Source organism: Heptranchias perlo, chromosome 3 (assembly GCF_035084215.1).
Source record: "Heptranchias perlo isolate sHepPer1 chromosome 3, sHepPer1.hap1, whole genome shotgun sequence".
In the NCBI taxonomy this organism is placed as follows: Eukaryota; Metazoa; Chordata; class Chondrichthyes; order Hexanchiformes; family Hexanchidae; genus Heptranchias; species Heptranchias perlo.
This window is the reverse complement of record NC_090327.1, coordinates 78,658,291-78,681,499: the sequence shown is the minus strand read 5'-3', so window position 1 is coordinate 78,681,499 and position 23,209 is coordinate 78,658,291. Positions and strand designations below refer to the sequence as shown.

Genomic DNA, 23,209 nt, shown 5'->3' with positions numbered 1-23,209 from the left:
TGGGGGGGTGGTGGGGGGAACAGGACGGGGGGGTGGTGGGGCGGGAACAGGACGGGGGGGTGGTGGGGGAACAGGACGGGGGGGGGTGGTGGGGGAACAGGACGGGGGGTGGTGGGGGAACAGGACGGGGGGTGGTGGGGGGAACAGGACGGGGGGGGTGGGGGAACAGGACGGGGGGGGTGGGGGGAACAGGACGGGGGGGGTGGGGGAACAGGACGGGGGGGGGGTGGGGGAACAGGACGGGGGGGGTGGGGGGAACAGGACGGGGGGGGTGGGGGGGAACAGGACGGGGGGGGTGGGGGGGAACAGGACGGGGGGGGTGGGGGAACAGGACGGGGGGGGTGGGGGGAACAGGACGGGGGGGGTGGGGGAACAGGACGGGGGGGGGTGGGGGAACAGGACGGGGGGGGGTGGGGGAACAGGACGGGGGGGGTGGGGGAACAGGACGGGGGGGGTGGGGGAACAGGACGGGGGGGGTGGGGGAACAGGACGGGGGGGGGTGGGGGGAACAGGACGGGGGGGGTGGGGGAACAGGACGGGGGGGGTGGGGGAACAGGACGGGGGGGGTGGGGGAACAGGACGGGGGGGGTGGGGGAACAGGACGGGGGGGGGTGGGGGAACAGGACGGGGGGGGTGGGGGAACAGGACGGGGGGGGGTGGGGGAACAGGACGGGGGGGGTGGGGGAACAGGACGGGGGGGGGTGGGGGAACAGGACGGGGGGGGTGGGGGAACAGGACGGGGGGGGTGGGGGAACAGGACGGGGGGGGTGGGGGAACAGGACGGGGGGGGTGGGGGAACAGGACGGGGGGGGTGGGGGAACAGGACGGGGGGGGTGGGGGAACAGGACGGGGGGGGTGGGGGAACAGGACGGGGGGGGTGGGGGGAACAGGACGGGGGGGGTGGGGGAACAGGACGGGGGGGGGTGGGGGAACAGGACGGGGGGGGGTGGGGGAACAGGACGGGGGGGGTGGGGGAACAGGACGGGGGGGGTGGGGGAACAGGACGGGGGGGGTGGGGGGAACAGGACGGGGGGGGTGGGGGAACAGGACGGGGGGGGGTGGGGGAACAGGACGGGGGGGGGGTGGGGGAACAGGACGGGGGGGGTGGGGGGAACAGGACGGGGGGGGTGGGGGGAACAGGACGGGGGGGGTGGGGGAACAGGACGGGGGGGGGTGGGGGAACAGGACGGGGGGGGGTGGGGGAACAGGACGGGGGGGGGTGGGGGAACAGGACGGGGGGGGTGGGGGAACAGGACGGGGGGGGTGGGGGAACAGGACGGGGGGGGTGGGGGAACAGGACGGGGGGGGGTGGGGGAACAGGACGGGGGGGGTGGGGGGAACAGGACGGGGGGGGTGGGGGAACAGGACGGGGGGGGGTGGGGGGAACAGGACGGGGGGGGTGGGGGAACAGGACGGGGGGGGGTGGGGGAACAGGACGGGGGGGGTGGGGGAACAGGACGGGGGGGGGTGGGGGAACAGGACGGGGGGGGGTGGGGGGAACAGGACGGGGGGGGTGGGGGAACAGGACGGGGGGGGTGGGGGAACAGGACGGGGGGGGTGGGGGAACAGGACGGGGGGGGGTGGGGGAACAGGACGGGGGGGGTGGGGGAACAGGACGGGGGGGGGTGGGGGAACAGGACGGGGGGGGTGGGGGAACAGGACGGGGGGGGTGGGGGAACAGGACGGGGGGGGTGGGGGAACAGGACGGGGGGGGTGGGGGAACAGGACGGGGGGGGTGGGGGAACAGGACGGGGGGGGTGGGGGAACAGGACGGGGGGGGGTGGGGGAACAGGACGGGGGGGGGTGGGGGAACAGGACGGGGGGGGTGGGGGAACAGGACGGGGGGGGTGGGGGGAACAGGACGGGGGGGGGTGGGGGAACAGGACGGGGGGGGTGGGGGAACAGGACGGGGGGGGTGGGGGAACAGGACGGGGGGGGTGGGGGAACAGGACGGGGGGGGTGGGGGAACAGGACGGGGGGGGGTGGGGGGAACAGGACGGGGGGGGGTGGGGGAACAGGACGGGGGGGGTGGGGGAACAGGACGGGGGGGGTGGGGGAACAGGACGGGGGGGGTGGGGGAACAGGACGGGGGGGGTGGGGGAACAGGACGGGGGGGGTGGGGGAACAGGACGGGGGGGGGTGGGGGAACAGGACGGGGGGGGTGGGGAACAGGACGGGGGGGGGTGGGGGAACAGGACGGGGGGGGTGGGGGAACAGGACGGGGGGGGGTGGGGGAACAGGACGGGGGGGGTGGGGGAACAGGACGGGGGGGGTGGGGGAACAGGACGGGGGGGTGGGGGAACAGGACGGGGGGGGTGGGGGGAACAGGACGGGGGGGGTGGGGGAACAGGACGGGGGGGGGTGGGGGGAACAGGACGGGGGGGGTGGGGGAACAGGACGGGGGGGGTGGGGGAACAGGACGGGGGGGGGTGGGGGAACAGGACGGGGGGGGTGGGGGGAACAGGACGGGGGGGGGTGGGGGAACAGGACGGGGGGGGTGGGGGAACAGGACGGGGGGGGTGGGGGAACAGGACGGGGGGGGTGGGGGAACAGGACGGGGGGGGTGGGGGAACAGGACGGGGGGGGTGGGGGGAACAGGACGGGGGGGGTGGGGGAACAGGACGGGGGGGGGTGGGGGGAACAGGACGGGGGGGGGTGGGGGAACAGGACGGGGGGGGGTGGGGGAACAGGACGGGGGGGGTGGGGGAACAGGACGGGGGGGGTGGGGGAACAGGACGGGGGGGGTGGGGGAACAGGACGGGGGGGGGTGGGGGAACAGGACGGGGGGGGTGGGGGAACAGGACGGGGGGGGTGGGGGAACAGGACGGGGGGGGTGGGGGAACAGGACGGGGGGGGTGGGGGAACAGGACGGGGGGGGGTGGGGGAACAGGACGGGGGGGGGTGGGGGAACAGGACGGGGGGGGGTGGGGGAACAGGACGGGGGGGGTGGGGGAACAGGACGGGGGGGGTGGGGGAACAGGACGGGGGGGGTGGGGGAACAGGACGGGGGGGGGTGGGGGAACAGGACGGGGGGGGTGGGGGAACAGGACGGGGGGGGGTGGGGGGAACAGGACGGGGGGGGTGGGGGAACAGGACGGGGGGGGTGGGGGAACAGGACGGGGGGGGTGGGGGAACAGGACGGGGGGGGTGGGGGAACAGGACGGGGGGGGGTGGGGGAACAGGACGGGGGGGGGTGGGGGAACAGGACGGGGGGGGTGGGGGAACAGGACGGGGGGGGGTGGGGGAACAGGACGGGGGGGGGTGGGGGAACAGGACGGGGGGGGTGGGGGAACAGGACGGGGGGGGTGGGGGAACAGGACGGGGGGGGTGGGGGAACAGGACGGGGGGGGTGGGGGAACAGGACGGGGGGGGTGGGGGAACAGGACGGGGGGGGTGGGGGAACAGGACGGGGGGGGTGGGGGAACAGGACGGGGGGGGGTGGGGGAACAGGACGGGGGGGGGGAAGACGGGGGGTGGGGGAACAGGACGGGGGGGGTGGGGGAACAGGACGGGGGGGGTGGGGGAACAGGACGGGGGGGGTGGGGGAACAGGACGGGGGGGGTGGGGGAACAGGACGGGGGGGGTGGGGGGAACAGGACGGGGGGGGGTGGGGGAACAGGACGGGGGGGGTGGGGGAACAGGACGGGGGGGGTGGGGGAACAGGACGGGGGGGGTGGGGGAACAGGACGGGGGGGGGTGGGGGAACAGGACGGGGGGGGTGGGGGAACAGGACGGGGGGGGTGGGGGAACAGGACGGGGGGGGTGGGGGAACAGGACGGGGGGGGTGGGGGGAACAGGACGGGGGGGGTGGGGGAACAGGACGGGGGGGGGGTGGGGGGAACAGGACGGGGGGGGGTGGGGGAACAGGACGGGGGGGGTGGGGGAACAGGACGGGGGGGGTGGGGGAACAGGACGGGGGGGGTGGGGAACAGGACGGGGGGGGTGGGGGAACAGGACGGGGGGGGTGGGGGAACAGGACGGGGGGGGTGGGGGAACAGGACGGGGGGGGTGGGGGAACAGGACGGGGGGGGTGGGGGAACAGGACGGGGGGGGTGGGGGAACAGGACGGGGGGGGGTGGGGGAACAGGACGGGGGGGGTGGGGGAACAGGACGGGGGGGGTGGGGGAACAGGACGGGGGGGGTGGGGGAACAGGACGGGGGGGGTGGGGGAACAGGACGGGGGGGGTGGGGGAACAGGACGGGGGGGGTGGGGGAACAGGACGGGGGGGGGAGGTGGGGGAACAGGACGGGGGGGGTGGGGGAACAGGACGGGGGGGGTGGGGGAACAGGACGGGGGGGGTGGGGGAACAGGACGGGGGGGGTGGGGGAACAGGACGGGGGGGGTGGGGGAACAGGACGGGGGGGGTGGGGGAACAGGACGGGGGGGGTGGGGGAACAGGACGGGGGGGGTGGGGGGAACAGGACGGGGGGGGTGGGGGAACAGGACGGGGGGGGTGGGGGAACAGGACGGGGGGGGTGGGGGAACAGGACGGGGGGGGTGGGGGAACAGGACGGGGGGGGGTGGGGGAACAGGACGGGGGGGGTGGGGGAACAGGACGGGGGGGGTGGGGAACAGGACGGGGGGGGGTGGGGGAACAGGACGGGGGGGGTGGGGGAACAGGACGGGGGGGGTGGGGGAACAGGACGGGGGGGGGTGGGGGAACAGGACGGGGGGGGTGGGGGAACAGGACGGGGGGGGGACGGTGGGGGAACAGGACGGGGGGGGGTGGGGGAACAGGACGGGGGGGGTGGGGGAACAGGACGGGGGGGGTGGGGGAACAGGACGGGGGGGGTGGGGGAACAGGACGGGGGGGGTGGGGGAACAGGACGGGGGGGGGTGGGGGAACAGGACGGGGGGGGTGGGGGAACAGGACGGGGGGGTGGGGGAACAGGACGGGGGGGGTGGGGGAACAGGACGGGGGGGGTGGGGGAACAGGACGGGGGGGGTGGGGGAACAGGACGGGGGGGGGTGGGGGGAACAGGACGGGGGGGGTGGGGGAACAGGACGGGGGGGGTGGGGGAACAGGACGGGGGGGGTGGGGGAACAGGACGGGGGGGGTGGGGGAACAGGACGGGGGGGGTGGGGGAACAGGACGGGGGGGGTGGGGGAACAGGACGGGGGGGGTGGGGGAACAGGACGGGGGGGGTGGGGGAACAGGACGGGGGGGGTGGGGGAACAGGACGGGAGGGGGTGGGGGAACAGGACGGGGGGGGTGGGGGAACAGGACGGGGGGGGTGGGGGAACAGGACGGGGGGGGTGGGGGAACAGGACGGGGGGGGTGGGGGGAACAGGACGGGGGGGGTGGGGGAACAGGACGGGGGGGTGGGGGAACAGGACGGGGGGGGTGGGGGAACAGGACGGGGGGGTGGGGGAACAGGACGGGGGGGTGGGGGAACAGGACGGGGGGGTGGGGGAACAGGACGGGGGGGGTGGGGGAACAGGACGGGGGGGTGGGGGAACAGGACGGGGGGGTGGGGGAACAGGACGGGGGGGGTGGGGGAACAGGACGGGGGGGGTGGGGGAACAGGACGGGGGGGTGGGGGAACAGGACGGGGGGGGTGGGGGAACAGGACGGGGGGGGTGGGGAACAGGACGGGGGGGGTGGGGGAACAGGACGGGGGGGTGGGGGAACAGGACGGGGGGGTGGGGGAACAGGACGGGGGGGGTGGGGGAACAGGACGGGGGGTGGGGAACAGGACGGGGGGTGGGGGAACAGGACGGGGGGGTGGGGGAACAGGACGGGGGGGTGGGGGAACAGGACGGGGGGGTGGGGAACAGGACGGGGGGTGGGGGAACAGGACGGGGGGGTGGGGGAACAGGACGGGGGGGGTGGGGGAACAGGACGGGGGGGGTGGGGGAACAGGACGGGGGGGTGGGGGAACAGGACGGGGGGGTGGGGGAACAGGACGGGGGGGTGGGGGAACAGGACGGGGGGGTGGGGGAACAGGACGGGGGGGTGGGGGAACAGGACGGGGGGGTGGGGGGAACAGGACGGGGGGGTGGGGGAACAGGACGGGGGGGTGGGGGAACAGGACGGGGGGGTGGGGGAACAGGACGGGGGGGTGGGGGAACAGGACGGGGGGGGTGGGGGAACAGGACGGGGGGGTGGGGGAACAGGACGGGGGGGTGGGGGAACAGGACGGGGGGGTGGGGGAACAGGACGGGGGGGTGGGGGAACAGGACGGGGGGGTGGGGGAACAGGACGGGGGGGTGGGGGAACAGGACGGGGGGGTGGGGGAACAGGACGGGGGGGTGGGGAACAGGACGGGGGGGGTGGGGGAACAGGACGGGGGGGTGGGGGAACAGGACGGGGGGGGTGGGGGAACAGGACGGGGGGGGTGGGGGGAACAGGACGGGGGGGTGGGGGAACAGGACGGGGGGGTGGGGGAACAGGACGGGGGGGGTGGGGGAACAGGACGGGGGGGTGGGGGAACAGGACGGGGGGGTGGGGGAACAGGACGGGGGGGTGGGGGAACAGGACGGGGGGGTGGGGGAACTGGGGGTGGGGGAACAGGACGGGGGGGTGGGGGAACAGGACGGGGGGGTGGGGGAACAGGACGGGGGGTGGGGGAACAGGACGGGGGGGTGGGGGAACAGGACGGGGGGGTGGGGGAACAGGACGGGGGGGTGGGGGAACAGGACGGGGGGGTGGGGGAACAGGACGGGGGGGTGGGGGAACAGGACGGGGGGGTGGGGGAACAGGACGGGGGGGTGGGGGAACAGGACGGGGGGGTGGGGGAACAGGACGGGGGGGTGGGGGAACAGGACGGGGGGGTGGGGGAACAGGACGGGGGGGTGGGGGAACAGGACGGGGGGGTGGGGGAACAGGACGGGGGGGTGGGGGAACAGGACGGGGGGGTGGGGGAACAGGACGGGGGGGTGGGGGAACAGGACGGGGGGGTGGGGGAACAGGACGGGGGGGTGGGGGAACAGGACGGGGGGGTGGGGGAACAGGACGGGGGGGTGGGGAACAGGACGGGGGGGTGGGGGAACAGGACGGGGGGGTGGGGGAACAGGACGGGGGGGGTGGGGGAACAGGACGGGGGGGTGGGGGAACAGGACGGGGGGGTGGGGGAACAGGACGGGGGGGTGGGGGAACAGGACGGGGGGGTGGGGGAACAGGACGGGGGGGTGGGGGAACAGGACGGGGGGGTGGGGGAACAGGACGGGGGGGTGGGGGAACAGGACGGGGGGGTGGGGGAACAGGACGGGGGGGTGGGGGAACAGGACGGGGGGGTGGGGGAACAGGACGGGGGGGGTGGGGGAACAGGACGGGGGGGGTGGGGGAACAGGACGGGGGGGGTGGGGGAACAGGACGGGGGGGTGGGGGAACAGGACGGGGGGGTGGGGGAACAGGACGGGGGGGTGGGGGAACAGGACGGGGGGGTGGGGGAACAGGACGGGGGGGTGGGGGAACAGGACGGGGGGGTGGGGGAACAGGACGGGGGGGTGGGGGAACAGGACGGGGGGGTGGGGGAACAGGACGGGGGGGTGGGGGAACAGGACGGGGGGGTGGGGGAACAGGACGGGGGGGTGGGGGAACAGGACGGGGGGGTGGGGGAACAGGACGGGGGGGTGGGGGAACAGGACGGGGGGGTGGGGGAACAGGACGGGGGGGTGGGGGAACAGGACGGGGGGGTGGGGGAACAGGACGGGGGGGTGGGGGAACAGGACGGGGGGGTGGGGGAACAGGACGGGGGGGGTGGGGGAACAGGACGGGGGGGTGGGGGAACAGGACGGGGGGGTGGGGGAACAGGACGGGGGGGTGGGGGAACAGGACGGGGGGGTGGGGGAACAGGACGGGGGGGTGGGGGAACAGGACGGGGGGGTGGGGGAACAGGACGGGGGGGTGGGGGAACAGGACGGGGGGGTGGGGGAACAGGACGGGGGGGTGGGGGAACAGGACGGGGGGGTGGGGGAACAGGACGGGGGGGTGGGGGAACAGGACGGGGGGGTGGGGGAACAGGACGGGGGGGTGGGGGAACAGGACGGGGGGGGTGCTGAGGGAAGGGAAGGAGTGAGTGAGAGGAGAGATTGATTGATTGGTGGGTCAAAGTGAGAAAATGATTATCAGATGCCAAGCTTTCTGTTGTCCACGAACGCTCGCAAGGTAAAAGAGCCTCCTGGGTATGAGAACAGTATTCAAGTATTGGATAGATTTGGGTTTTATGGTAAGTTAAGAGTGCTTGAGCAGAAAAATTATATTTTGAAACGTGGACCAAGAAAAGAGCCATCAAAAATGGGAAGTTGCAGCTATTAGTGTCTTTGAAGATTTAAAAGAAACAAAATTATCTTTGCCCAATGAATGGCATGAAACCAAGATTCAGGATTCTGCATTGCACTGCTAGAAGAGGCGATGTATACCAAGGGCATGCAATCAATCGGAAGGAATGTAGGAGGAGAAATCACTAACAACTCACAATGATATTGCAACTTTAATGCCAAAAAATGTCTCAATGTGCTTTATACAGGGAACATGAAAAGGAATGGAGTCTAAGCCACTGACAGATTTAGGAGGTAATTTAAAATCTGGTTGAAAAGATGAGTTTTAAAAAATATTTTAAAGGTGGAGATAAGAAAGGCAGAGGGGTTCAAGAAGGACCTCCAGAGATTGGGAGCAACACAGCTGAAGGTTCCGATAACAGTGGTGGTGAAAAGGGAGGGAGGAGGCACAGAAAGGCAGAGTTGGAGGACTGAATAGTGTAGGAGGGGGCATAAAGCTGGAGGAGGCGGTAAAGGTAGGTGGAGTATGGCTATGGAGGGATTTAAATCTGAGGACAAGGAATTTAAGTTCAATGTGTTAGGGATCGGGAGCCAGTGCAGGTCAATGAAGATGGGGACTGACGGATGAGTGGAACTTAATCCAGAATAGGACACAGGCAGCTGAGTTTGGAACAAACTGGAGCTTATGGAGTATAAGACCCCAGCAAGGAGGACGCTGGAGAAATTAAGTCTGGAGGTGACAAAAGCATGATCAGAGTTTCGGCAGCAGGTGGGGTAGGATGGGAAGTGGGGTCGAAGTACAAAATGTTGCAGAGGTGCAAGTCAGCAGTGCTGGTGATGAATAGCATGTGAGATTTAAACTTGGAGTCAAACTGGATGCCAGGTTTCACACAGCCTGATTTAGCCCAAGTGAATGGCCAGACATAGCGACGGCAAAGGAGTAGAATTTATGGCTTTGTTGCTCTTAGTGTCCAGTTGGAGGAAATTTTCACTCACCCACAACGTCATGTCCATCTGGCAGCAAGATAGTGGTTAAGGGGTCCAGAGAGGTGCTGGAGCAGGGTGTTGTCAGTGCACATTTAGAAGCTGACTCAATGCCTGCAGACGATGTCTTGGGATAATGAGCGTTTTTGAAAGGGAGAGTGATGGTGCCTTAGCAAAGGGAGGCATTAGCAATGTCAGCAAGCAATTTGAGTGATCAGTAGATGGTCCTATTGGAAGAGGTGAGCTTGGAGAGAGAAGGGGGTATGGTGGAAAAACTACACTGACAAAGGATCAGGGGTAGGGTGAATGGGGCCTGCATTGTAACAGTGAGTGCTGGAAGGGGGGCAAGAGACAGCTGCATGGATAGTTTCAATCTTAGAGATAAAGAATATCATAGTAGGTACAGAACAGGAGGAGGCCATTCGGCCCACCGTGCCTGTGCCAGCTCTTTGAAAGAGCTATCCAATTAGTCCCATTCCCCTGCTCTTCCCCATAGCCCTATAAATCTTTTTCCCTTCAAGTATTTATCCAATTCTCTTTTGAAAGTTATTATTGAGTTTGCTTCTACCACCCTTGCAGGAAGTGAATTCCAGATCATTAAACTCACTGTGTAAAAAAATGTTTCTTCATGTCACCTCTGGCTCTTTTGCCGATCACCTTACATCTGTCCTCTCTGGTTACTGACCTTCTGCCACTGGAAACAGTTTCTCCTTATACTCTGTCAAAACCATTCATGATTTTGAACACCTCTATCAAATCTCCCCTTAACCTTTTCTGTTCTAAGGAGAACAACCCCAGCTTCTCCAGTTTTGCAACATAACTGAAATCCCTCATCCCTGGCACCATTCTAGTAAATCTCTTCCGCACCCTCTCTAAGGCCTTGACATCTTTCCTAAGGTTGGTGCCCAGAATTGAACAACGCTCCAGCTGGGGCCTAACCAGTGTTTCATAAAGGTTTAGCATAATTTCCTTGCTTTTATACTCTATGCCACTATTAATAAAGCCCAGGATCCTATATGCTTTTTTTAAAAAAAACAGCCTTCTCAACTTGTCCTGCCACCTTCGAAGGTTTGTGCACGTGAACCCCCAGGTCTCTCTATTCCTGTACCCCCTTTAAAATTGTACCATTTCGTTTATATTGCCTCTCCTCGTTCTTCCTACCAAAATGCATCACTTCACTTCTCTGCGTTAAATTTTATCTGCCATGTGTCTGCCCATTTCACCAGTCTGTCTTATGTCCTCCTGAAGTCTATTACTATCCTCCACGTTGTTCACTACATTTCCGAGTTTCATGTCATCTGCAAACTTTAAATTATACCCTCTATACCCAAGTCGAGGTCATTAATATATATCAAAAAGAGCAATGGTCCTAATACAGACCCCTGGGGAACACCACTGGATACTTCCCTCCAGTCTGAAAAACAACCAGTCGCTACTACTCTCGGCTTTCTATCCCCTAGCCAATTTTGTATCCTCACTACCGCTGTCCCTTTAGTCTCATGAGCTTCAATTTTGCTTACAACTATGTGATACTTTATCAAATGCCTTTTGAAAGTCCATATACACATCAACCGCACTATCCTCATCAAAAAACTCAATCAAGTTAGTCAAACATGATTTTGCTTTAACAAATCCATTTATTAGCCCATACTTTTCCAAGTGCCAATTTATTTTGTCCCGGTATATAGTCTCTAAAAGTTTTCCCACCATTGACGTTAGGCTGACTGGCCTGTAATTGCTGGGTTTATCCCTCTCCCCCTTTTTTGAACAGGGGTCTAACATTTACAATTCTCCAGTCCTCCGGCACCATTCCCATATCTATGGAGGATTGGAAGATTGTGGCTAGAGCCTCCGCAATTTCCACCCTTGCTTCCCTCAGTAACTAGGATGCATCCCATCTGGACCTGGTGACTTTTCCACTTTGAGTACTGCCAATCTTTTAAGTACCTTCTCTTTATCTATTTTTATCCTATCCAATATCGCTACTACCTCCTCATTTACTGCTACAATGGCAGCATCCTCATCTCTCTAGTGAAGACGGATGTGAAGTATTCATTTAGTGCCTCAGCCATGGCCTCTGCCTCCACAAGATGATCTTTTTTGTCCCTAATCAGTTCCACACTTCCTTTAAGTACCCTTTTATATGTTTATAAGACTTTTGGGTTCCTTTTTATATTAGTCGCTAATCTATTCTCGTACTCTCTCTTTGCCCCTCTTATTCCCCCTTTTTTTTAGATCTCCTCTATACTTTCTGTATTCAGCCTGGTTCTCTACTATATTATGAACCTTACTTTCATCACAAGCCTCCCTTTTCTGTTTCATTTTAATCTCTATATCTTTAGTCATCCAGGGAGCTCTGACTTTGGATGCCCTTCTTTTCCCCTTCCTGGGAATGTGTCTACTCTGCACCCGAACCAACTCATCCTTGAAGGCCTCCCATTGTTCAATTACTGTTTTGCCTAACAATTTTTGATTCAATCCACCTGGGCAAGATCCCTTTTTAAGTCACTGAAATTTGGCCTCCAGTTAAGCATTTTCACATTTGATTGTTCCTCGTCCTTTTCCATAACTATTCTAAACCTAATGATATCATGATCACTCTTCTCCAAATGCTCCCCCACTGAAACATGCTTCACTTACCCCACTTCATTCCCCAGAACTAGATCCAGCACTGTTTCCTTCCTGGTTGGGCTAGAAACACTGTTCCAGAAAGTTCTCAAACACATTTCAGGAATTCGTCCCCCACTTTGCCTTTTACACTGTTACTGTTCCAATTTATATTGGGATAACTGAAGTCCCCCATTATCACGACTCTATAGCTCTCACATTTTTCTGTAATTTGCTTGCAAATGTTCTCCTCTATTTCCTCCCCTCAATTTGTGGCCTATAGTACACACCCAGTAGTGTAATAGCTCCTCTATTGTTCCTTAATTCTAACCAAACAGATTCTTTGACCCTTCAACTACAGCATCCCTTTCCAGTTTCTTTGATCAATACTGCCACCCCCCCATCCCCACTTTCTTTCCTTCCCTATCTTTCCTGAATACCTTGTAGCCAGGAATATTAAGTACCCAATCCTCCCCTTCTTTTAGCCAGGTCTCTGTTATTGCCACTATAATTTTATAATCAAGGGATATGGGGATCAGGCGGGAAAGTGGAGTTGAGGTCAAAGAACTTTTGCCTGTAGCTCAGCAATCTTATTTACCACGCTATGTGCATTTACGCACATACACTCCAATCTCATCTTAGACTGCCTCGCATTTGTCCCCTGCCTGATCTCTCCTATGAATATAGCTCTTCATTTGGTATTGTAGGGTGGAGGAAGCAAAAGAAAGTGTTTTGAGGTGGTGGTTTGTCATGGAGAAGAGAAGCCATGGGATGTTATTAATTAGGATAATCCTGGAGTAATAAGAAAATTAAGCTGAAGAGATTGAGGCACATAGAGCTTAATGTAGCTGGGCCCAACATGGTGATGCATGACCAGGCAGATGTGCTCCAGATGAACTCAAGTTTGTAGCCTTTATACTTAAGGAAGGGAAGTACTATACAGGGGGAACAGCAGAAGTGAGAAAGGATGAGTGATTTGATGGGAACAGGGCATTGAAAATAGAGCTGAGTGAGCAACTGAACAGGTCAATAGCAAAGGTGGTACATCAAGTGGAGGCTGGAATTTAAGAATGAATTTGTGTGAGCTGGGGAAAATATTTTTTTTTTCTCAAGCGCACAGAATAGAGATAGTGGAGCTGGAGGAAGATCAGGAAGTGCTCAGAGATAGCATTATCAATGATTGAGACTTGGCAGGTGGAGAGGCACTTGAGATAGTGAGATCAAGGGAGCGGCTATGGATGTAGGTAGGCGAGTTTCTGTGAAGGGTGAAACTAAGCCAGGACAGAGAAGTTTGGGGTGGGGTGGGGGGGGGGGGGGAGGAAAGAGTCTAGAAGAGTTTAGGTGAAGCTGAAGTCACCTAGGATGACAAGTTGCTCAGTGCAGCAGCTTAGGGAGGAGATTGCACTGAAGAGTTTCCATGGGGCTGGAGATGACTATGATTGAGAGAGAAGCAGAAGGGATGGGAGAGGTGTTTAAAGGAGAAGGTGCTACAGGAGTAAGAAGAAAGGCCAAGGTAAGCCATTGCTGCAGACAGGATTAGCAATGGAAAAGGCGGGCAGGGAGATTTTGGTGAGGGGTCAAGCATTGCCAGCCCCAGGTCAATGCTAGGATGTCATTAGATTCACCTACAACGAGGCTGTGCTTGGGGAGGGCCTTGTTGACAAATGAGTGAATATTCTAGAGGGGTATGGGACTGTTTCTCATGATCCACTGGTGGGATCAGGAGGAGAGCAATGGAAGAGATTAGGGACAAGCGGTGAGGTTAGACAGGATAACCTTAAGGAGTGAGCTGGTTGATGGAGAATGAGACACCTGGGGTTACTGCTCCAAGTGCTACAGCAACGGGTGCCGCGATGGGCATAGCACAGAATATTAAGAGAAGCACAGATGGAGGTCATGGGCACACTGTAGAGAGACACAAGCCTGAGATGAAAACAAGAGAGAATGTAAACAGGGGAGTAGTATTGACTGGGGAGAGCAATCAAAGATGTCAATTGCTGGGGACAATTGCTAGGTGAGAGGACATGGTTGGAAAACATCACGCGGTGAAGACAGCAGAGCAGGAAAAAGAAGTGGGGTTGGTGTCCAGAACACCAGTCAATGTGCGTGCGCGCAAGAAGGCAGAGATAGGCCTTAGGTGATATGAATCATAGCAAGAGTTTGATGATAAATGGAGGAAGTCATTGATATGAAGAACAAACAATTGCTGAAGAATCTGACCCTCTCCCGCTCTTTCTCTTTTAACCTTGGAGATGCCCTGAATAAGCCACGAATAAGTGCAAACACAGGTTTCACTTGCCAATTATCCCTCCCTCTCTGTGGGGAACCTTCTGCTCGACACCTATTCAAAACAACTAGGCTGGAATCAGAACACCATGCTGCTCTTAATCCTTAATCACTGCAGAGAGGCATTTATTGAAAAACTTATTAAAATGGAATTTTGATTCAACTGCTACAATAAACTCACACATACTGTGAATCAATTTAAGGAACAGCAGTAATTTTGATAGATTGCTATTTACATGTAAAGGTCGCTGGCTGCAGCCCTAGGGGGTAATAAGAGGAACCATGAAAGAACACTTTATAGCTCAGTGGATCATCTTCCACAGCCTTGGGTTAGTATACAGACACTTAAATTCTGTAAGCCACTATGTTAAAACTTATTTTATGTTTCAACCAGAAAATTATTTCAATTTAGAAATTAGATTGTTATAATTCTATTTCCTGCATCTAGAAAAAAAAGTTAATACTGGATAATTAGCAAATACACCAGAATATGAATAATTTGTGATTTTAATCACAAGTATGGGTAACAAGACCCATTACCCTTGTCTTTAATGAGTAAACCCACAGGCAAACACTAGGAAGTATTCAAAGAAACATTTGGTACAATACCAAACCAGTGCATACGCCTAAAAGGCAACGGCATCACTTGTGTAGTTCAGCAACTATGCTCAACAAATGAGGCAAGAGACAGTTTCTATGGATATTTTGAGAGAGTGGTAAAGGGGAATGTGGGCCCATTAAAGACAGATGTAGGCGAGACTATAATGGACAATAAGGAAATGGCGGACTTGTTAAATGAGTACTTTGCATCCATTTTCACACTGGAAGAAAAAGACAAAATACCAGCAGTGCAAGGAAACCTAAAAATAAGTTAATGACAGGAACTAAGTGAAATTAATACAAGTTTAAAAATGGTAATGGAGAAAATAATGGGACTTAAGATAAACAAATCCCTAAGACCCGATGGTTTGCACCCCATAGTATTAAAAGGAATAGGTGGTGAAATTGCAGACGCATTAGGCATAATTTTCTAAAGGTCTCTAGATTCATGAATTGTGCCATTGGATTTGAATATTGGAAATGTCACTTCATTATTTAAGACGTGAGAAACCAGATAACTAAAGACCTGTAAGTTTAACATCAATTGTGGGGAAGTTACTGGAATCTATTACAGAGACAGTGTGACTGAGCACTTGGACAAGTATGAGCTGGTCAGAGAGTCAACATGGAATTGCAAAGGGTAGGTCCTATCTGTCTAATCTAGTTGAATTTTCGGAGGAGGTCACTAACATGATGGGGAGCGTTTATAGATGTTGTCTATATGCACTTCCAGGTAAGGGAATAATAGCAAAAAAAGTGCACAGAATTGGCGGTAACCTTGTGACATGGGTTGGTACTTTAAAAAAAAAATTAATTCAAGGGATGTGGGCATTGCTGGCAAGGCCAGCATTTATTGCCCATTCCCAATTGTCCTTGAGAAGGTGGCGGTGAGCCGCCTTCTTGAACCGCTGCAGTCCACGTGGTGAAGGATCTTCCACAGTGCTGTTAGGTAGGGAGTTCCAGGATTTTGACCCAGCGACGGTGAAGGAATGGCGATATATCTCCAAGTCAAGATGGTGTGTGACTTGGAGGGGAACGTGCAGGTGGCAGTGTTCCCATGCTATTGTTGCCCTTGTCTTTCTAGGTGGTAGATGTCGCAGGTTTGGGAGGTGCCTTCGAAGAAGCCTTGGTGAGTTGCTGCATCTTGTAGATGGTACACACTGCATCCACAGTGCACCGGTGGTGAAGGGAGTGAATGTTTAGGGTGGTGGATGGGGTGCCAATTAAGTGGGCTGCTTTGTCCTGGACGGTGTCGAACTTCTTGAGTGTTGTTGGAGCTGCACTCATCCAGGCAAGTGGACAGTATTTCATCACACTCCTGATTTGTGCCTTGTAGATGGTGGAACGGCTTTGGGGAGTCAGGAGGTGATTCACTCGCCACAGAATACCCAGCCTCTGACCTCTGACTTGGTTGGGAGGTAGGAGACAGAGGGAAGGGATAAAGGCAACGTTCTCCGATTGGTGGGAAGTGACAAGTGACAGTCCTCAGGGAGCTGTACTGGGCCTCAGCTTTTCACTATATATATATTAAGACTTGGATGAAAGAAGATTTGTACGTCCAAAAATTTGCAAATGATGTCAAGTTACACACAGTAAGTTGTGTAGATGGGAGCAGGCAGTTACAAATGGACACAGACAAACTAAGTGAGAGAAAACTATGGCATATAGAGTTCAACGTGGGGAAGTGTAAGGTCATCCGCTTTGGATCAGAGATGATCAAATTGGAATATTTTCTTAATGGTAAGAGACTAGTAGCTGTGGAGTAGCAAAGAAATTTAGATGCCCATTTGCACAGATCACTAAAAGTAATCAAAGAGGCTTTTGGAATGTTGGCCTTTATGTCAAGGGGGTTCAGTTTTGGGCACTGAACCTCAGGAAAGATATATTAAGAACATAAGAAATAGGAGCAGGAGTAGGCCAATCGGCCCCTCGAGCCTGCTCCGCCATTCAATAAGATCATGGCTGATCTGATCCTAACCTCAAATCTAAATTCATGTCCAATTTCCTGCCCGCTCCCCGTAACCCCTAATTCCCTTTACTTCTAGGAAACTGTCTATTTCTGTTTTAAATTTATTCAATGATGTAGCTTCCACAGCTTCCTGGGGCAGCAAATTCCACAGACCTACTACCCTCTGAGTGAAGAAGTTTCTCCTCATCTCAGTTTTGAAAGAGCAGCCCCTTATTCTAAGATTATGCCCCCTAGTTCTAGTTTCACCCATCCTTGGGAACATCCTTACCGCATCCACCCGATCAAGCCCCTTCACAATCTTATATGTTTCAATAAGATCGCCTCTCATTCTTCTGAACTCCAATGAGTAGAGTCCCAATCTACTCAACCTCTCCTCATATTGGTCTTGGAGGGTGTACAGCACAGATTTGCCAGAATGATACCAGGCCTTAAAGGGTTAATTTAGGAGAACAAGTTGCATAAACTTCGTTTTTATTCACTCGAGTTTAAAAGATTGAGGTATGATCTAATCAAGGTCTTTAAAATGATAAAGGGATTTGATAGTGTAGATACAGAGAAACTATTTCTGCGTTTGGGGGAATCCTCGACTTGTTTAAGCACTGACAATCTTAGTAGACTGTGCATGATAAACCCAGACTTCTAAAAGAAATTTGAGCAAGTTCCACATTAAGGACTATTAGTTAAATTCAAAGCTGTGGGAATTCAAAGTAACCTTGTGAATGGATAAGAAATTAGCTGAAGGGTAGAAAATAAGTACATATTAGAGAAGTCATGTCAGTATGGCGACGATGAAGGAACGGCGATATATTTCCAAGTCAGGATGGTGTGTGACTAGGAGAGGAACGTGCAGGTGGTGTTGTTCCCATGTGCCAGCTGCCCTTGTCCTTCTAGGTGGTAGAGGTCGCAGGTTTGGGAGGTGCTGTCGGAGAAGCCTTGGCGAGTTGCTGCAGTGCATCTCGTAGATAGTATACACTGTAGTCACGGTACGCCGGTGGTGGAGGGAGTGAACGTTTAAGGTGGGCCAAGTGCCAGTGGGAGAACATTTAGGGAACAGCGTTCATAGTACCATAAAGTTTAGATTAGCTATGGAATAGGACAAAGACCACTCTAAAGTAAACATAGAAAATAGGAACAGGAATAAGCCATTCGGCCCTTCGAGCCTGCTCCGCCATTCAATATGATCATGGCTGATCCTTTATCTCAGTACCATATTCCCACTCTTTCCCCATATCCCTTGATGCCTTCTGTGTCTAGAAATCTATCTAGCTTCTTCTTAAATATATTCAGTGACTTGGCCTCCTCAGCCTTCTGTGTTAGAGAATTCCACAGGTTCACCACCCTCTGAGTGAAGACATTTCTCCCCATTTCAGTCCTAAATGTCCTACCCCCTATCCTGAGATTGTGACCTCTCATTCTAGAGCCCCCAGCCAGGGGGAACATCCTCCCTGCATTCAGTCCATCTAGCCTTGTCAGAATTTTATACATTTCAATGAGATATCCTCTCATTCTTCTAAATTCAAGTGAATACAGGCCTAGTCAACCCAATCTCTCCTCATACGACAGTCCTGCCATCCCAGGAATCAGTCTGGTGAACCTTCGCTGCACTCCCTCTCTGGCAAGTATATCCTTTCTTAGGTAAGACCACCAAAACTGCACAGAATACTCCAGGTGTGGTCTCACCAAGGCCCTGTATAAATGCAGTAAGACATCCTTGCTCCTGTAAAAATACTCAATTGGAGGAGGGCCAATTTCAATGGGATGAGAATGGATCTGGCCTGGGTAAATTGGAATCAAAGATTGGCAGGCAAAACTGTAATTGAACAATGGGGGGACCTTTAAAGAGGAGATGGTTCGAGTACAGTCTAGATACATTCTCACGAGGGAGAAAGGTAGGGCAACTAAAACCAGAGCTCCTTGGATGACAAAAGAGGTACAGAGTAAGACGAAACATAAAAAACGGGTGTTTGACAGATGTCAAGTCGATAACACAAGTGAGAACCAGGCTGAATATAGAAAGTTCAGAGGGGAGGCGAGAAAGGAAATAAGAGGGGCAAAGAGAGAGTATGAGAATTGACTAGCGGCTAACATAAAAGGGAATTCTAAAGTCTTCTATAGGCATGTAAACAGTAAATAGGTAGTAAGAGGGGGTGGGACCGATTAGGGACCAAAAAGCAGATCTATGCATGGAGGCAGAGGGCATAGCTGAGATACTAAATGAGTACTTTGCATCTATCTTTCCCGAGGAAGATGCTGCCAAAGTCACAGTAAATGAAGAGGTAGTTGAGATACTGGATGGGCCAAAAATTGATAGAGGTGCTAGAAAGGCTAGCTATACTTAAAGTAGATATTAAAACCAGGTTGCTGAAGGAAGCAAGGGTAGAAATTGCAGAGGTACTGGCTACAATCTTCCAATCATCCTTAGATACAGGGGGTTGTGCCAGAGAATTGGAGATTTGCAAATGTTACACCCTTGTTCAAAAAAGGGTGTAAGGATAAACCCAGCAACTACAGGTCAGTCAGTTTAACCTCGGCAGATCTGGAACAAAATTAACAGTCACTTGGACAAGTGTGGATTAATAAAGGAAAGCCAGCATGGATTTTTTAAAGGTAAATTGTGTTTAACCAACTTGAGTTTTTTGATGAGGTAACAGAGAGGGTTGACAAGGGCAATGCGGTTGATGTGGTGTATATGGACTTCCAAAGGCGTTTGATAAGGTGCCACATAATAGTTGAAGCCCATGGAATAAAGGGGGCAGTGGCAGCATGGATACAAAACTGGCTAAGTAATAGGAAACAGACAGTGGTGAACGGTTGTTTTTCAGACTGGAGGGAGGTATACAGTGGTGTTCCCCAGGGGTCGGTACTAGGACCATTGCTTTTTTTGATATATATTGATGACTTGAACTTCGGTGTACAGGGCACAATTTCAAAATCTGCAGATGACACAAAACTTGGAAGTGTAGTGAACAGTGAGGAGGATAGTGATAGACATCAAGAGGATATAGACAGGCTGGTAGAATGGGCTGACATGTGGCAGATGAAATTTAATGCCGAAAAAAGTGTGAAGTGATACATTTCGGTAGGAGAAGAGGCAATATAAACTAAAGGGTACAATTCTAAAAGGGGCGCAGGAACAGAGAAATCTGGGAGCATATGTGCACAAATCGTTGAAGGTGGCAGGGCAGGTTAAGAAAGCAGTTATGAAAGCATACGGGATCCTGGGCTTTATAAATAGAGGCATGGAGTACAAAAGCAAGGAGGTTATGATGAACCTTTATAAAACACTGGTTCAGCCACAACTGGAGTATTGTGTCCAGTTCTGGGCACTGCACTGTAGGAAGGGTGTGAAGGCCTTAGGGAGGGTGCGAAGGCCTTAGAGAGGGTGCAGAAGAGATTTACTAGAATGATCCCAGGGATGAGGGACTTCAGTTATGTGCATAGACTGGAGAAGCTGGTGGTGTTCTCCTTACAGCTGAGAGATTTGATAGAGGTAATCAAAATCATGAAGGGTCTAGACAGAGTAGATAGAGAGAAACTGTTCCCATTGGCAGAGGGGTCAAGAACCAGAGGACATAGATTTAAGGCGATTGGCAAAAGAACCAAAGGTAACATGAGGAAAAACTTTTTTTTTACACACAGCAAGTGGCTGTGATCTGGAATGCACTGCCTGAAGAGGTGGTGGAGGCAGATTCAATCGTGGATTTCAAAAGAGAATTGGATAAGTACTTGAAGGGAAAAAAACTGCAGGGCTATGGGGATAGGGCAGGGAAGTGGGACTAGCTGAATTGATCTTGGAGAGTCGGCACAGATTCGACGGGCCGAATGGCCTCCTTCCATGCTGTAACCATTCTATGATTAAGGTGGTGGATGGAGTGCCAATCAAGCGGGCTGCTTTGACCTGGATGGTGTCGAGCTTCTCGAGTGTTGTTGGAGCTGCACTCATCCAAGCAAGTGGAGAGTATTCCATCACACTCCTGACTTGTGCCTTGTAGATGGTGGAAAAGCTTTGGGGAGTCAGGAGGTAAGTCACTCGCTGCAGAATACCCAGCCTTTGACCTGTTCTTGTAGCCACAGTATTTATATAGCTGGTCCAGTTAAGCTTCTGGTCAATGGTGACTCCCAGGATGTTGATGGTAGGGGATTTGGTGATGGTACTACCGTTGAACGTCAAGGGGAGGTGGTTAGACTCTCTCTTGTTGGAGATGGTCGTTGTCTGGCACTTGTCTGGCACGAATGTTACTTGCCACTTATGAGTCCAAGCCTGGATTTTGTCCAGGACTTGCTGCATGCGGGCACGGACTGCTTCATTATCTGAGGGGTTGCGAATGGAACTGAACACTGTGCAATAATCAGCGAACATCCCCACTTCTGGCCTGATGATGGACAGAAGGTCACTGATGTAGCAGCTGAAGATGGTTGGGCCTAGGAGACTGCCCTGAGGAACTCCTGTCTCAATTACAACAGGCAGCTCTTTTACATCAGTTTACAGGGATTATTTGCATCGTTGCAGGAGCTGTCTGTCTTCTAAGGGAACATAAGAAAGGTTCGGAATTTGGTTGCTTCCTGCAGGGATGTCTCTCCAAACCGAGGCGGCGGTGAGCCTTGCGGATCAGCTCTTCCGAAACCCCCGGTTGCATGTTTGGGTTCAGCAATACAAGGCTGGCAGAGAGAAGAACCCTTTTTTAAAAAGTAGGCAATGCACATACTCCAAAAATCAATACATACTGGATGGTGGTGGAGTGGGGTAAATGTCCCCAAGGCATTAGCTGCCCAGATAGCTTGGCATTACAACCACCTCACAGCCAAAGCCATCCAGGAAACAAAGTTTCCATTAGGCCCTGATGTGTAGTATCGAGGGGGCACAGATTCATGGAGCGGTTCCATCCAATCTCATGTGTTTGGACGGAGCAGGCAGGTCAGAGGCTACCACAAATTTCAAAGCCATGAACCCAACACTGCAGCTTGTCAGAAGGTGCCAGGTTTAATTTCCAGTCCGTGCTGAGTTGGATGGTCTCAGCTGGATACTAATTGGCCTCAGTGCCCTTAGGTTACAGAAAGAAAAAAAATCAGCTAGAATTCCCACTTCTTGCCTCCATCCAGCAAATCTCGGGTGAGGAGATGATCAGGGTTGTCTATAATGTTCCTGTAGTTAAGCAGTCTTTCAACTAAACAAGGCTCACATGTTAGTAACTACCACATAGTCAAGATCCTAGAGGCAGCTGAAGGCTGTGAAGCTGGAGCCCAGCGAGAAGCCAGCACTTTCAGGAGATGTGGAGAAAATTGGTGAGGAAAATGTTGGGCGAGGTTTCAAGCAGCCCAATCCTGATTATGGATTTGGCACGAGCCATGAACGAAGTGGTCCCGGTGAGATCCTAGAAAGGAAGACGGTGATTAATCACAACGGGATGGAGAACTAACTCCCAGCATCGGGTTTGGATACTGACCGTTCATAGCGTCCCTCACCACCCTGAACTCCTCGTACATCCCTGCCCCGAAATACTGGCACAGACAGTAACACATGAAATCCACGATCCAGCCGCTCGCAACCTCCACCATCTGGTAAAAGTCACCCCCGAGAGACAAGCCGCTCGCCCCCTGACCCCGCGCCGCACTCCTGCAACCGCTCTCCATTTTCTTCGTATGTCGCTTTCAAGCAAATACCACGTCCGTGCAACACCAAAAACGGTCCGCTACCCCCTCCCCGCGTGCAACACCAAAAACGGTCCGCTACCCCCTCCCCGCGTGCAACACCAAAAACGGTCCGCTACCCCCCTCCCCGCGTGCAACACCAAAAACGGTCCGCTACCCCCTCCCCGCGTGCAACACCAAAAACGGTCCGCTACCCCCTCCCCGCGTGCAACACCAAAAACGGTCCGCTACCCCCTCCCCGCGTGCAACACCAAAAACGGTCCGCTACCCCCTCCCCGCGTGCAACACCAAAAACGGTCCGCTACCCCCTCCCCGCGTGCAACACCAAAAACGGTCCGCTACCCCCTCCCCGCGTGCAACACCAAAAACGGTCCGCTACCCCCTCCCCGCGTGCAACACCAAAAACGGTCCGCTACCCCCTCCCCGCGTGCAACACCAAAAACGGTCCGCTACCCCCTCCCCGCGTGCAACACCAACATGTCTGCCCTCTTTACTGTAAAGCCATTTTGATTTTACACTGTAGTTTTCAATCATAAAACAACTTCCAGCTCAGAAGGGAAAGTTCATTAACTTCTTGTACTTTAACATTAATGCAAAGATGAATTCAGTATCAACAAGAGTGATTTCAGAGCAGTCCGAGGGCTGCTCCAGAACTGCACGATCTCAGGTACCATGTTTTGATATTTTTGAAAACTTTTTACACAGAAAGGATTTGTTGGGTTTTTATAGCAAAGTGTCCTCATAAATTTATTAAAAAGGCACCAAGACGAAAGATGGTTAATATGGGAGTTAATTTCCCCAAAGACTGTAAGCAATAAACAATTTGTTAGCTTGTCTCTGTAATCAATAACTTCCTCACTTCCATTGTGTTGGAAGGTCTTTGATCGTTT

The 23,209-nt window shown here is 55.8% G+C and overlaps 1 protein-coding gene across 1 annotated transcript in view; it reads right to left on the bottom strand.

Moving 5' to 3' along the window:
- Positions 1 to 22,301, bottom strand: part of terf1 (telomeric repeat binding factor (NIMA-interacting) 1) — a 64,428-nt gene extending 42,127 nt beyond the window's left edge. Inside the window, exon 1 of the mRNA XM_067977141.1 lies at positions 22,115 to 22,301. Within this exon, the coding sequence (XP_067833242.1) occupies positions 22,115 to 22,301 (187 nt within the window). The remainder of the gene's footprint in view (positions 1 to 22,114) is intronic.
- Positions 22,302 to 23,209: the final 908 nt, after the last annotated feature.